General features: G+C 40.4%; 1 protein-coding gene across 5 annotated transcripts in view; it reads left to right on the top strand.

The window, feature by feature from the left end:
- The window catches only part of CSMD3 (CUB and Sushi multiple domains 3), a 592,920-nt gene that overhangs the window by 128,663 nt on the left and 450,423 nt on the right, over positions 1–13,834 (top strand). For all 5 annotated transcript variants that reach the window (XM_079984060.1, XM_079984063.1, XM_079984062.1 and 2 more), the window contains exon 3: positions 10,566–10,678. In XM_079984060.1, the coding sequence (XP_079840186.1) occupies positions 10,566–10,678 (113 nt within the window). The remainder of the gene's footprint in view (positions 1–10,565; positions 10,679–13,834) is intronic.

Here is a 13,834-nt window from a genome sequence, read left to right as displayed (position 1 = left end):
AAGAATATCCTCTTGGAAGTTCTCCTGCATAGGAGTAAGATAAGGCAGGAAAGAAAGACTATACACTTCACTCATTTGGGCTTTTCAAATTTCACTTGAATGATTGAAAAATTATTTGAGAGTTGTGTCCCCCCCCCCCAGAATTGTTTGGTTGGTAGAGGGGAGTGCTTGTTGCAGATGTTAATATGGCACAGCTTGAAGCGACTGGGCACATAAAAACTAACTCCTTTTGAAAATAAAACATTGTCAAGGCCCATTAGATATTATTCAAAACTTTACTTGTAGAACTTTCTTTTAAGCAAAACAAAAAACATCAAAGATACATCCAAATAAGTTCTTGTGCTGTCCAGCATTGGCTCAGCATCTTAGAAAGAAAAGATAATTCCAAGCAAAGGTCTCACTCCTTACATCTTCCATTTTGCCTGGAGTTGTTTTCCTGGAGAGCCATTTACACATCCATGCTTCCACAGAGCTTGAGAACATTTCAAAATGGAAATTTGCAACCAAATACCTTTGTCACCTGATCTAAGGTTAAACACTCACATGTTAGCTAGCAGAAAACAACAGTTGTTAATTATCAACCCATCAAGGAGTTCACTTCGTATACTTCAGTGGAATTTCCCCATGTTAAAGCCTTTTGTAATACAGCTTTAAGCATTCCCCATTTTAGCGTCAAATAAACAATTATACTTAACAGAGCTCATGCCTCACTGGTTACTCATTCTAAACAAAAACAACACGAAAAAACCTACCTTGAACCACCAAAGCAAAGTCCAGTTTTCTTAAGTGCTTGAAACTCAACAGTACTGCCACAGCTGAAAAACCTATGCAAAACTCTTTAAATGCAAACATTTTCTTTCCAAGTATTTATCTATTTTGCTGTCAGCAGTTCAGACTTAGCATATGTCTCTTTTAAGAACACCAGAGAAGCAAATTAAAGTTATTTGTGTGGTAGATGAAAGCTTGAAATACAGTAAGTTGAGAAATTGTCTTGTGTTGTGACCACTCTTCTTATCTTGTTTCTATTAATAGAAAAGCTTTTGTAAGTGGAGGGAAATGTTGTTTTCAATACGATCCCAAGACCATCCTGCCCACATAATAGCAACTATACACATATGGGGAAAATTTAAAGGCATGCTCAATATCACATTTAGGCTGGAAATTAGCACCAGAGACTGTCTCTGGAGCAATAGGCTGATGTTGCCTACTTCAGCCATGCACCTAGTTGAATATACTTCCACCAAATTTTACAGAAACCACTGAAAATAAACTCTATTCGCATTTGCAAAACCCCACCCATTTCATCTGTGCAGTCTATTCCAGCTTCATTTTCTTGCTCACAGTCAAATGTGATGGTGCCTCAGTTACTGAAATCAAGATGCTGACCTTATTGAATTCCTCATCCATAGACAAAGGCCATTGTGTACCCAAATGAAGATAATTTTGGTGGTCAGTCTAAACCCCAGTAGAGTCAATAACACATACGTTTTCCCCAGTTTGTGTCCTACTCTACTGTGTCCTTTCCTATATTGTGTCCCCCAAACAGTCTAAAGGTCAAACAATGCATGTCTCTTTATTTTCATATATTCATTACAGGTGCATAGAGGCCTGATTGTTAGCATGATTGCAGTGCATGGGCAAGGGAGATTTATACATTTGCTTATAAAATATGGCTCTTTTGTGAGGTATTATTGAGTTTTTGCTTTTATTTTTATTTTGTATACTGTGATCTTTTTATGTGAACCACCCTGAGACCTCTGGGTATAGGGCGGTATAATAATAATAATAATAATAATAATAATAATATCTTAATCTTTCACATATTTAAAAATGTGTTCACGGTGGAAGGTTTTGTTTTCTATAGAGCATCTAAGAGTTCACTGTGCATATGGTGTTATGTGAAATGCTAAGTTTGAAATACTAAGCATCTGTTGGTAGCTGTCAGGTGTCAGTTACTTAGTTGCAAAAAACTGGATTCAGAAGCTGGGTTCCTTTTATACTGTGTTAAAGGATTGTAAAAAATTCACTTCTGATGGGCTAGCTGGGTAGAAATCTGCGAACTGCCCGGAGATCTTATGATGAACAGCATCATCATCATCAATTCTTGATCACTCATTGCAAAGGAGAAGTGGTCTGATGAGGTGAGAGAATTATATGCCAGAAATCTAATTGATTGAAGGGTATTCTGCCTGGAAAACAATACACCAGTTGAGCTACTTCTGTTAAGGGTCTGAGGATACGAACCTTTGAGAGAAGGTTGAAGCTGAGACAGGTGGTGGACTGGCAACAGGCTATTGGAGAGGCTAAGAAGAAGCCTGGATGTATTGTTCACCCCTTCAGCAGAAAATTGATATTGAAACTAACAGGGCAGCAAGGAAGAGTTCAGCAAAGTGCTTCTCTGGAGCTGCACAGAAAGAACCTGCAAAACCAACGAAGAACATTATAAAAACAACAACTTGTAGATGCATTTGCTGTCTATGGGCAGTCCGGTCTCTGATTGTTCGTACAGCTTGCACACAGCTTGTATGCACTTGTGTTCTGTGCAGAAGGTTAGATCATTGCATGGGTGTTGAGAGTACAGGCAGTGGGTGTAATAATGCTTTCCCCTCCCCCACCTTCACACATTCAATATACCGTACCTGAATTTTGAATGGCTAAGGAGGGCTATATTTTGTAATGCAAAACCCATCTCTACCCCACTGTGCTCAGTTTCAAAGGACCAAAATAATAAATTGTGATTTTGACGTTCAACATGTGATGCTTTACTAGTAGTAAAAGTTCCTTTTCATACAGCAGATGAATAGTGGTATATGTTTAGCAAGCTGCTTTAAAATGATCTGGCTTCACCCTATGTAATCAAGCTTCTATTTTACAAATACAGTACTTTACTTCAGAGTCCACAATTACCAGCTGCATTAGGGGCTGTCAGCTTATGTACATCATTCCACTCTAATGTCAACAATTTCTCTGGGAGCACTTTTGCTGTGACAAATCAGGACTGTTTCCCGTCATTTTGGCTTAGGAGTTTTGAAGCTATTGCTCTAATTTGATCTTGCAATTGAAAGTGCATCTTTCCTTAAGGGCTAATGAGTTTAGAGTCCAGTTTGGAAGCAGAATGCTCATTTGACATGCAATTAAATGTTTATCCTCATAACTTCAGTGCAGCTTTGAAAATAAATATTGATGAAAATGTGAGGCCTACAGGCCAAGGTGACCTGCCAATTAAGCAGAAGGGGGGGATAAGGGAAGGGAGGGAACATAGCATATTTTACATAAAATTATACCAGTCCAAGAAAAACAATTCCCTCCCTTCCCCACTAGTCCTAGCAACTTCTTTGGTCTGCTCTAATTTCGTTAAAGTGACCACATAATGTTGCATGCAATTGATTTTCAGTGAATCATCTCCTAGAGCTTAAAAATAATCTATACTGGAGGGTCCTATTGAACTCAAGGTGTCTCAGTGGATATTGACTTAAAGTTCCTACGTTATGGAAGGATGCATTTAGCACCTAAGTCTACTGACGTCGATACAGTTTCTATGGTTGAAAAGCATATTATGATCATAGCCTAAGGATGAAATTCTGCAACGACTAAGTTTAATCACTTTGCTGAAATTTCTGGCAGTAAGTGGATGGAATATTGCAAGTAGAGTTGCCACAGAAATTAGGCTGTCGGTGATGTTCAAACTGACTTGGGGGATTTCTTGTCAGGCGATGCTTTTTGAGAGAAAGCCAGAAGTGTTTTGATGACACTAGCCAAATTTCTCAGAACCGCAGCATTTCCTAAAGTTTCACCAAATTCTGCTGATTTTTTTGTAAAAACAAAAACAAAAACAAGACCTTAAACATGCAATGATGAAAAATATGTTTTCTGGACAAAAGTGAATCGCATAAATGTAGAAGAGCAATTTCAGCCAGCTCATTATTTGATTTCAGTGATTGTAGATACATAAAAATACCTGACTCATGCCTAGTCATTTATAATTGGCTATGCCCAGAAAAACCAACTGCTGCTAAGGTTTTTCTGGAGATTGTGAAACAGTATTTTTAGAAGTGCTGCTTACTAAATGTTACTTTGTGAATGATGAGAACATTTGAAAGTGATTATAAGCATATAGGAAGCATTCATTCATCAGTAAAGCCCAGCTGTACTCCAGGAGGAGCAAAACAAATGTGAGTCTGCAATCAAGGAATATCTGAGAGCCAGCAAGGTATATTGGCTGGTGCCAGACTTTGACCAAGGATACTTAGCCTCAAATCTTTGCTCAGTTGCAAATCTTACTGCTTTGCCATTTTCCCCAAACCACATCCACCCACTCAACAGATGTTTTGTTATGTATTTTGTGTTCTCATGTTGTTGTTGTTTTTATGTTGTGAACTGCCCTGTGATCGTTGCATGAAGCATGGTATACAAATTTGAAGAAGGAGAAGGAGAAGGAGAAGGAGAAGGAGAAGGAGAAGAAGTAGTTTTTACTCTCCTGGCCAGAACAGCCTCTTAAACAAGGAGCAACCATTTTGCAGCCCCGAAACAAAACACAAATGATCTGGAATGATTTCATTCTGTAATTTTTTAGAATCTCATGATGTGATAATATCCATTATTTTTAAAATAAAATAAAAAAGAAGAGACATATTTATGAAGGCTACGTTTATCATTGGCTGTTAGCCATGCTTTGTAAATGAAACATCTGAGCATCATATGGTGAAAAACAACAGTGGATGGCCTTCATGCCCTGTTTGTGATCTTGCAGCGGCATCTCAGTAGTCACTGATGGGAGCATAAGGCTGGACTAGATGGAACTCTTGTGTGATCCAATGAGGCAAGCCCCTGAGTTCTTATGATCACATTATTGTTTACCATCTTTATGAAAGGGCAGAGGAACAGAAGAATCCAACTACAAAGGAGGAAGGCTTATGGCAGGCTACCAAAGCATCTGCTAACCATTATGTAAGATAGTTCTCCCATGATATGCTGCATGTGTCACATGGTTCCTTTGTTGCCATGGCAATTACTTCTGGCATCTTTTGCTACCAGTGCCACCAGACTTTCACGAGTAGCTCTGTGCAGGTGAGACAGAAAGACTACGGGCACCCTGTCACACTGTTGTTTATTTAAAAAAGGAACAGAAATATATCAAGAAAAAATAGGCCATCTTATATATTTTTTGTTATAGATGAGGATTTCTTTTCTCTCTCTTTTTTTAAAGCAGTTTGCAAGGGGCTTGCAATATGGTATCAGAGGACCATATGGAGTGCCAGTTATGTTATCTCTTGGTGCTTGGCTTTTTAAATCTCAACAGGTGCAAAACTGGAAGTCTTCCAGGACAGAGATGAGATTTTTGTCAAAGGAGAAATCATGGGATATGATGGAAGACACACACAATCACTGAAGGCTTATGCTTGCTGAAAGTTCTCTTTTTTCACCATGCCAATTCAGTTTTTCATGCTGACTCTTAGTGAATGTTCCAATTGCCCATCAGGTGGTGATAGGCAGAGAGAATGTCTGTGGAGCTGTCAAAACGGCAGTGGGTAGAGACTCTGTGGGCACATATTTTCCTCTAAGTATGGCAGTTGACAACTCCCAGTATTATAGCCTTCAAATCTGAATGAAATTGAATTTCTTGGTTGAGATTGGTTTTGCTCTTATTCAGAACAAGGTGGTAGATTGAGAATTCTAGAGTGTACCACTTCAAACAACAGACAAGGAGGTCATGTTTCCAAATGCCCCCCACCCCCCATGTAATATCTCCCTGCACAGAACAAACTAGCAAATCAAGGAGAGGGAAACACTAAGTCCCTTTCTGCAGGTGTGCCTGTTTTTAACACACAAGGATGTATTTGAAAAACCCCACTACACATACCTGTACCCTGAAAGTACAATCCAGAATTGTGTCACTTGACTCATTTACTTAATATGTAGATGAACCAATGATTATGAGACTTCATTCTTATGGAGAAAAGTCCATTTTAAACTATGCCGCAATAAGGCGGGAGAATTTTCTCCACGCCAGTGCATTAAAATAAATAAATGGAGATTTGTAAAAGCATGGAGGAATCACTGCATATGAGCGTCGATAATAACACTGATGAATTTGAGCCTCACTTTTCACTTAGCAACACCCCTAAGTGCTTATATGTTAACGATAAAGTATATTTTGGCAGGCTTCAACTCTCCCATGCTAATGCACAGTTGGAGGGCTCTCAGTTGTGGATTCATTGGCTGCTATGTATCTACTGTTAGTTTCTGTTTTCCATTGTGCAGCTGCTTAGAGTCACAAGACTCTGTTTACATTCCAGACACATTCCATACGGTTGGAAGTCTCACGGGAGATGGATGTGACGTTACTGGTTTTCTGTTCCTTTGTTTATTCAGTTGTTCTCTGCTTTCCTAGAGAGAGGATGTATTTTTCTTTGCTGTCTGCGTAGTTAGAAATAAAACTCTTTAGCCATGTAGCCATAAATCTCATCACTTCCGTGTGCTGCTTTGATTCTCTGCTGGATGGGAATGTGCCTGAGGCCTCATCAAAGACTCAAGCCGTTAATCACGTCGGGAGACGATTCTGAAGGACTTGGCCAGAGGAAAATGAGCTTTATCAGCTTGGCCGAGCGGAGATCCCAACATTTACCTGCCCTACACTTGCCATTATATATGGTACAATGACCAGAGGTTCCGCATCCCTGCTCCAGTCTGATGTGCTGTCCAGAAATCTACCATCAGCCTTCCCCAATGTGGTGCCCTCCAGAAGTTTTGGACTACATTTGGAATCAACACCAGCCATTGTCCATGCTGCACAAGTATTAACATTGGAAGAGGATTAGCGTCATGGCTGTTGTAAATTTGGCCAGAAAAGCCAGAAAAGAAGCATTAGCAACCTGAGCTTCTTCTTCCCATGCGACTTCTGCACTGTGTGGTGTAGCACTTGCAAGAGTCGTCTACTTGCTACAGGCAGACAAGCATATCTTAGGAAACTATTGGTAACTGAAGAGGTCTTAGAATCATAGAATCATAGAGTTGGAAGAGACCACAAGGGCCATCGAGTCCAACCGCCTGCCAAGCAGGAAACACCATCAGAGCACTCCTGACATATGGTTGTCAAGCCTCTGCTTAAAGACCTCCAAAGAAGGAGACTCCACCACACTCCTTGGCAGCAAATTCCACTGTCAAACAGCTCTTACTGTCAGGAAGTTCTTCCTAATGTTTAGGTGGAATCTTCTTTCTTGTAGTTTGGAACCATTGCTCCGTGTCCGCTTCTCTGGAGCAGCAGAAAACAACCTTTTCCCCTTCTCTATGTGACATCCTTTTATATATTTGAACATGGCTATCATATCACCCCTTAACCTGCTCTTCTCCAGGCTAAACATGCCCAGCTCCCTTAGCCGTTCCTCATAAGGCATCGTTTCCAGGCCTTTGACCATTTTGATTGCCCTCCTCTGGACACGTTCCAGTTTGTCAGTGTCCTTCTTGAACTGTGGTGCCCAGAACTGGACACAGTACTCCAGGTGAGGTCTGACCAGAGCAGAATACAGTGGCACTATTACTTCCCTTGATCTAGATGCTATACTCCTATTGATGCAGCCCAGAATTACATTGGCTTTTTTAGCTGCCGCGTCAGACTGTTGGCTCATGTCAAGTTTGTGGTCAACCAAGACTCCTAGATCCTTTTCACATGTACTGCTCTCAAGCCAGGTGTCACCCATCTTGTATTTGTGCCTCTCATATTTTTTTTTCCAAGTGCAATACTTTACATTTCTCCCTGTTAAAATTCATCTTGTTTGTTTTGGCCCAGTTCTCTAATCTGTCAAGGTCATTTTGAAGTGTGATCCTGTCCTCTGGGGTGTTAGCCACCCTTTCCCAGTTTGGTGTCATCTGCAAATTTGATCAGGATGCCCTTGAGTCCATCATCCAAGTCATTGATAAAGATGTTGAATAAGACAGAACCCTGTGGCACCCCACTAGTCACTAGTCTTAGTTTGTTTGACGTCACCACAAATGGTTTGCATACACCCCCATAAGGCTCATTCATAGTTTGACTTACTAAACCAAGAGATGATAATCCAGATTAGTCCACATGTTTGATTTGTGAACTATAGATTGTGTTTTGGGAACTCACATCTCATTGTGGCTGTCTGAAGAGGTTGGTAATGAAAACAACCACAAATCATCCACAATCCCCACCACGCTTTTATATAATATATGAACTGTCTCCTAGACAAATTGTAGAATGGCTTTGAATAAAAAAAAATTCCAATGATATTCTGGGCCTGAAGGAGAAATGTTCAAGATAGGGTGTTGCTTTTTCACATTTCTAGCTTTAGGATACAATGAATCTTGTCATGTTAATGTTGTTTTGCTGCTTATTACAGGGACCTTTGTTTTTTCCTGGCATTACATTACATGCAGAATGCAACAGCAGCCAGTTCAGAGAATAACCCTCTCTACATATGAGCCATTTCTTCAGTCAAGGCTAAAATTAAAATAGCACAGGGGTATTGGTTAACGCACGAAGCAGATGGAAATGCCTGACTTTTATTGTATTTAACTCGTTAAATAAATCATTTGGAACAATTTTATGGTACAAGTCACTTGCTCATATAACTGTGAGAGTGCAAAATAGCTTTCTTTGTGCTCTCTCTTCCCTTTCTTCCCCTTCAGATTTTATTAGGCAGGGCAGCAAGGTATTGGAGAGGGGTAGAGGATTATACATAAATCTTCTAGGTATATTCAAGATTAAAGTGCCACAATTGTGTATTGTTGTAGTTCCTTTTTAATACTTCCAAGTAACTTCTGTGATTTAACAATGAAAGTCAAAACATTGTATGTAAGGAAAGAATGGAATATTTCTAGCTTAGCATGCATAGTTTATATTTGGGGCAGTAACGGGGAAACTGTGGCAATGCAGATGTTGCTCCCAATATGTTGTTTAGAAAGGAGATTCCAACTAAACATCAGGGAAAACTTTCTGACAGTAAGAGGTGTTTGACAGTGCAACAATCTCCCTGGGGCGGTGGTGGGTTCTCCTTCCTTGGAGGTTTTTAAGCAGAGGTTGGATGGTCATATGTCATGGATGCTTTAGCTGAGATTCCTGCAGTGCAGGGGGTTGGACTAGTTGATCCTCTTCCGACTCTACAATTCTATGATTCTATTATCAGCTCCTGCCATCACGGTCAGGGGTGATGAGGGTTGTAGTCCATCAATTCTAACATATGCTCATCTCCGTATTTAAATTACGTCATTTGGGTATTATAGCACATGCCTCCTGGTGGGAGAGGTGGCATAGTGAAGGCAAGGCTTTACCCCTTTCATTGTTAATTCTGATGTACCCCAGTATGTCTCAACTAGGGCCAGGGCCTTTTCAGTACTGGCCCAGACTTGGTGGAACGCTCTGTCACAAGAGACTAGGGCCCTGCGGGACTTGACATCTTTCAACAAGGCCTGCAAGACAGAGCTGTTCCGCCTGGCCTTTGGTTTGGACTCAGTCTGACCCTTATGTTTCCCTCCCCTTATGAACTATGGGCTACTATTAAAATGAGGCTGCATTTTAAATTGTATTTTAACCCGTATTTTAAATTGTTTCCCCCCCTCCCATATTATGTTTTTATTGTGATTTTACTGGTGTTAGCCGCCCTGAGCCTGGCTCTGGCCGGGGAGGGTGGGGTATAAATAAAGAATTATTATTATTATTATTATTATTATTATTATTATTATTATTATTATTATTTCCAACTGTATGAGCCTCTCTTTATTCAGGAACCCAAAAAAAGTAGGCTTGGTGATCCAGAGGCAGCTTAGCAGACAATTTATTTAGCCATGCATTCATTATTAAAATATTCATGCCCCATTGTTCTACATTTAAAACATCCAAGATAGCTAACAGGCTAAATGATAACAATCATTAAAACACAAATTGTCATCATCATTATCATGCAGAAAAAAACAAACACAGCAGAACAGACTCTGCAAGCCCAATAGAGATAACTGCAGAATCACCATTAAACATAACAGAGAAAAAGATGAACAGGTTAGAGTTTGGGAATGTTTATCTCTCTCCCCCACACACATACATCTATTCTCTCCTAGCTGCTTCTGCAGTTTGGGATGGGAATGAGGCACCCAGACTGTTTCAAAACTCCCAGTGCTTTACAAACAGACATATGGTTGCTTCACATATCCCGTGGCTTTCAAACTTTTAAAATAAAAGAGTATTTTTCATACTTAGGTATCACCTAGGTACCACTTACCCTCCATGCATAAGCCATCCATGTGGACAGCTAACAGGAGAAGAGGTATTTGTACAACCAGTATGAATTTCTAGGCTTTCCTTAAAATATTTACAAAGAACTACATTTTCTTCCTGCTTAATTGTATTTATCTTGGTTAGCAGGTCTCACCTGACTTTTCCAAAGGAAACATTCATAGGTTTACATGGCTTCCTAGCAGGACATCCTTCTTTAAAATCTAAGCTGTATAATGTAATATTTTATACACAGCTCAAGATAAGAAAGTATGAAATAATCTGGTTTATTTATTTATTTGTGGCAAAATTAATAAATGTTTTTTCCCCCTAGGTTAACGGGATTTCACCTCCCTCCACCTATTACCAGTACAAAATCTGTATTTTCGCTACGATTGACCAGTGACTTTGCAGTGAGTGCCCATGGATTTAAAGTATATTATGAAGGTAAGATAATACAATCAATACACATGCTAGAACTGCATCAGATACCCTTCAGTAAAAAAAAAAGGGGGGGAGTAATGTAGCAACTAGCAATTTTAGTGCAGTGCTTTGTCTCTCAGATTCAACAGAAGACAAGCAAGGGCAATTGTTTGGGCAAATGAGGGCAAATGACAGTAAGGGCAAATTTAAGACAACATTTTCTGTCTCAGTCATATGGATAACTGCACCCCATGCAGCTAACAAGCTCACAATCAGGGAAGAGAGTTTGAAAGCCTACACACACACTTTGATGAAACAGGGGATAGTATTTAACTAAGTTATACTCAGGGACGCGAGTGGCACTGTGGTCTAAACTACAAAGCCTAGGGCTTGCTGATCAGAAGGTTGGCGGTTCGATTCCCTGTGATGGGGTGAGCTCCCATTGCTCGGTCCCTTCTCCTGCCAACCTAGCAGTTCGAAAGCACGTCAAAGTACAAGTAGATAAATAGGTACAGCTCCAGCAGGAAGGTAAACGGCATTTCCGTGCGCTGCTCTGGCTCGCCAGAAGCGGCTTAGTCATACTGGCCACATGACCCGGAAGCTGTATGCCGGATCCCTCGGCCAGTAAAGCAAGATGAGCACCGCAACCCCAGAGTCATCCGCGACTGGACCTAACGGTCAGGGGTCCATTTACCTTTACCTTTAAGTTATACTCAGACCATTGACATTAATTGGCCTAATTTCGTTTGCTGAAGAACCATTGACTCTTGGGGTATATGCCCTTCCTGAAGCAAAGGTCAAGATCTGGCCGTTGCTGGGGTGGGAAACTGTCCAACATGCTGCTTGAATTCCAAACTGGAAGAGAGTCAGGATAATATATGTAATAAACAAACAAACAAAGGAGCTCTTTGGAAAGCCAAGTGTCTCTCATGCTTAAATCATTTTATTCTTTTAAGCCAACAGGTGATTACTGCACATATCCATCTATGAGACATGGCAGCTTGTCCACCCTATCCCTAGAAAGAGAATTTAGTCAGACATAATCCACTGTTCTTTACAGGCCTCTTTCAAATTAGATTAGTTCTGGAATAGAGTGAAATTAATTTCACTTTGATCCATCTTTTCCACTTCTAGTAGTCTAGTGATATGCAATGCAGCTTAGTCAGCACATGTGTGTTCAAGAGAGATATTACTGCTCAGGAGGAGAGCAAAATAGCAGCTTATAACACACAGCAGGAATCTCTGTGATTGCCATTCTATTTGGATAGCATGATATTCCTTTGTTCTTAGCGAGTCTCTTTCATTGTAATTAAACAGGTAGCAAGTACTGAATAGATTTCCATTTAACTTGTAAACAACTGTTCAACATTGTCAAGAAGCAGAGGAAATGAGTTAAAGAGCAGTCCTGCTGTAGGTTTTTGGGTCTTGTTCCTTCAAGCAAGAGATAAGGCATAAAGCACAGCTTTAATGTGACATTGTTTTCAGAAACCGCATTTACTTATATACCTCATCAAAGGACACTGTGGTATTCCAGTGACACCATCTGTTTGTTTGCTGTAATTGTTCTGCAGCAGGGATGTGAGAGACTCCCCCTAGAATTTCGCCCATCGTTTAAAACTCCCTTGAAATCCCACCATCAATGTCACTTTGAATTCCTCTTCAGGTGAAATGTCATTGGCAGTTCTAATTAGGAGCAATTTGCAGGGGTAGTTCTAATTGAAGGGTCACTTCATCACCTTGCTAGGGTTCAGTGCCACAGTGAAGGTTGCTAGCTTAGATGGCTATAAGACTCAAAATTTATGGAATATAGGTCTACCAATATCTACATAGTAGGGAGGAACCTACTGTGCAAAGGCAAAATACCTCAGGACACTGGGGAGGAAACAACAGGGCAACAACTATGTGCCCTCTTAGATGCATTTGGCTGGACACCCTGAACAGAGGGTTGTGCTAAACCTCAGGGTGGGAACATCTGGCCCAGGAGACAATTGTGTCTCTCCAAATATGACCTTCAGGGATTTCCATACATAACACACCATCCCCAGCCAAATACTCTCTTTCTACCCCCCTCACCACCACTATGAGTTGTTTATCTTCCTGGCTGTTATATATCCTTCAATTCTGCCTTGCCTGGATGAAGCTGGGGGGGGGGGAGAGAGAGAGAGAGAGAGAGAGAGAGAGAGAGAGAGAGAGAGAGAGAAATTGCTGGCTGTACAAGGGTGTGGATAGATGGCCTCTGGAAGATTACCCAGAAGGTAATGTGGCCCTCAGGCATTAAAGGGGCCCCTATGCCTGTACTAGATCGACCCTTGGTCTTATCTATGAAGCCAATTTTCATATAAAATGTGAATTCTCATATTCTCTATATCACTTTTTATAGATATAACACAAAATTGCCATAGAAGGAATAAAAAATGATGGGAAGAAACCTCATTGATTTGTTATTTATAGTGTTTTTTAGATATAGTGGATATGTAGTAAATGGCTTTTTGTTATTTTATTGATCTTAGAAGGCCCTGAAATGGAGCCGGCAGGATTTGTGATGCTTTCCCTGCCTGTCAGAATTCTAGGTCATTGACGGAAGTTCATAGCTGCTTATGAGGCTGTAGAAAACGCAGTGATCATTTTGAATGTCTCTGTATTAAACAGTGTGTGCACAAATGAATTGATGAGGTTCAACAAGACTAGCAAATTTTCTCAAGGAGGGCGGGGGTTCACATATCCCATTCCCTGGGGTTTAAACCAGAGCTTCTTGTCATAATAGTGCTACAACAATTTGAAGTAAGAGGTCATCAGAGTGGGGTAGAGAACAAGCTTTGCATGCAGATGTGGCCAGGTTCAGTTGTTGGTCATCTAGTGAGGAAGAACCAATCCTTTGCTAAGTAGACCAGTGGCTGTTCTTAATCTAATGCAGCTTCATATATCCATATGCTTTTGGTGGGGAGAATGAAGGCAGAGGGTGTCTAAGATCTGTTGGAAATTTCTTAAGAAAATACCAGGAAAAGTTTCCCATAATGCTCTCCGAAATCTGCAATGCCATTGATTCTGTAATGTTATGAAGGATCTGAAGCTGCTGTAATGAACTACTGAAGCATGTTGATCAAACATTATTCATATAATTAAAATGTACCAGGATACATTTCCCAGCTAGATTTTTGTAAGTTGGTACTAAATATCCGA

This window comes from Podarcis cretensis (assembly GCF_951804945.1).
Source record: "Podarcis cretensis genome assembly, chromosome: 7".
Classification (NCBI taxonomy): Eukaryota; Metazoa; Chordata; class Lepidosauria; order Squamata; family Lacertidae; genus Podarcis; species Podarcis cretensis.
This window is presented reverse-complemented; position numbering and strand designations above follow the sequence as displayed.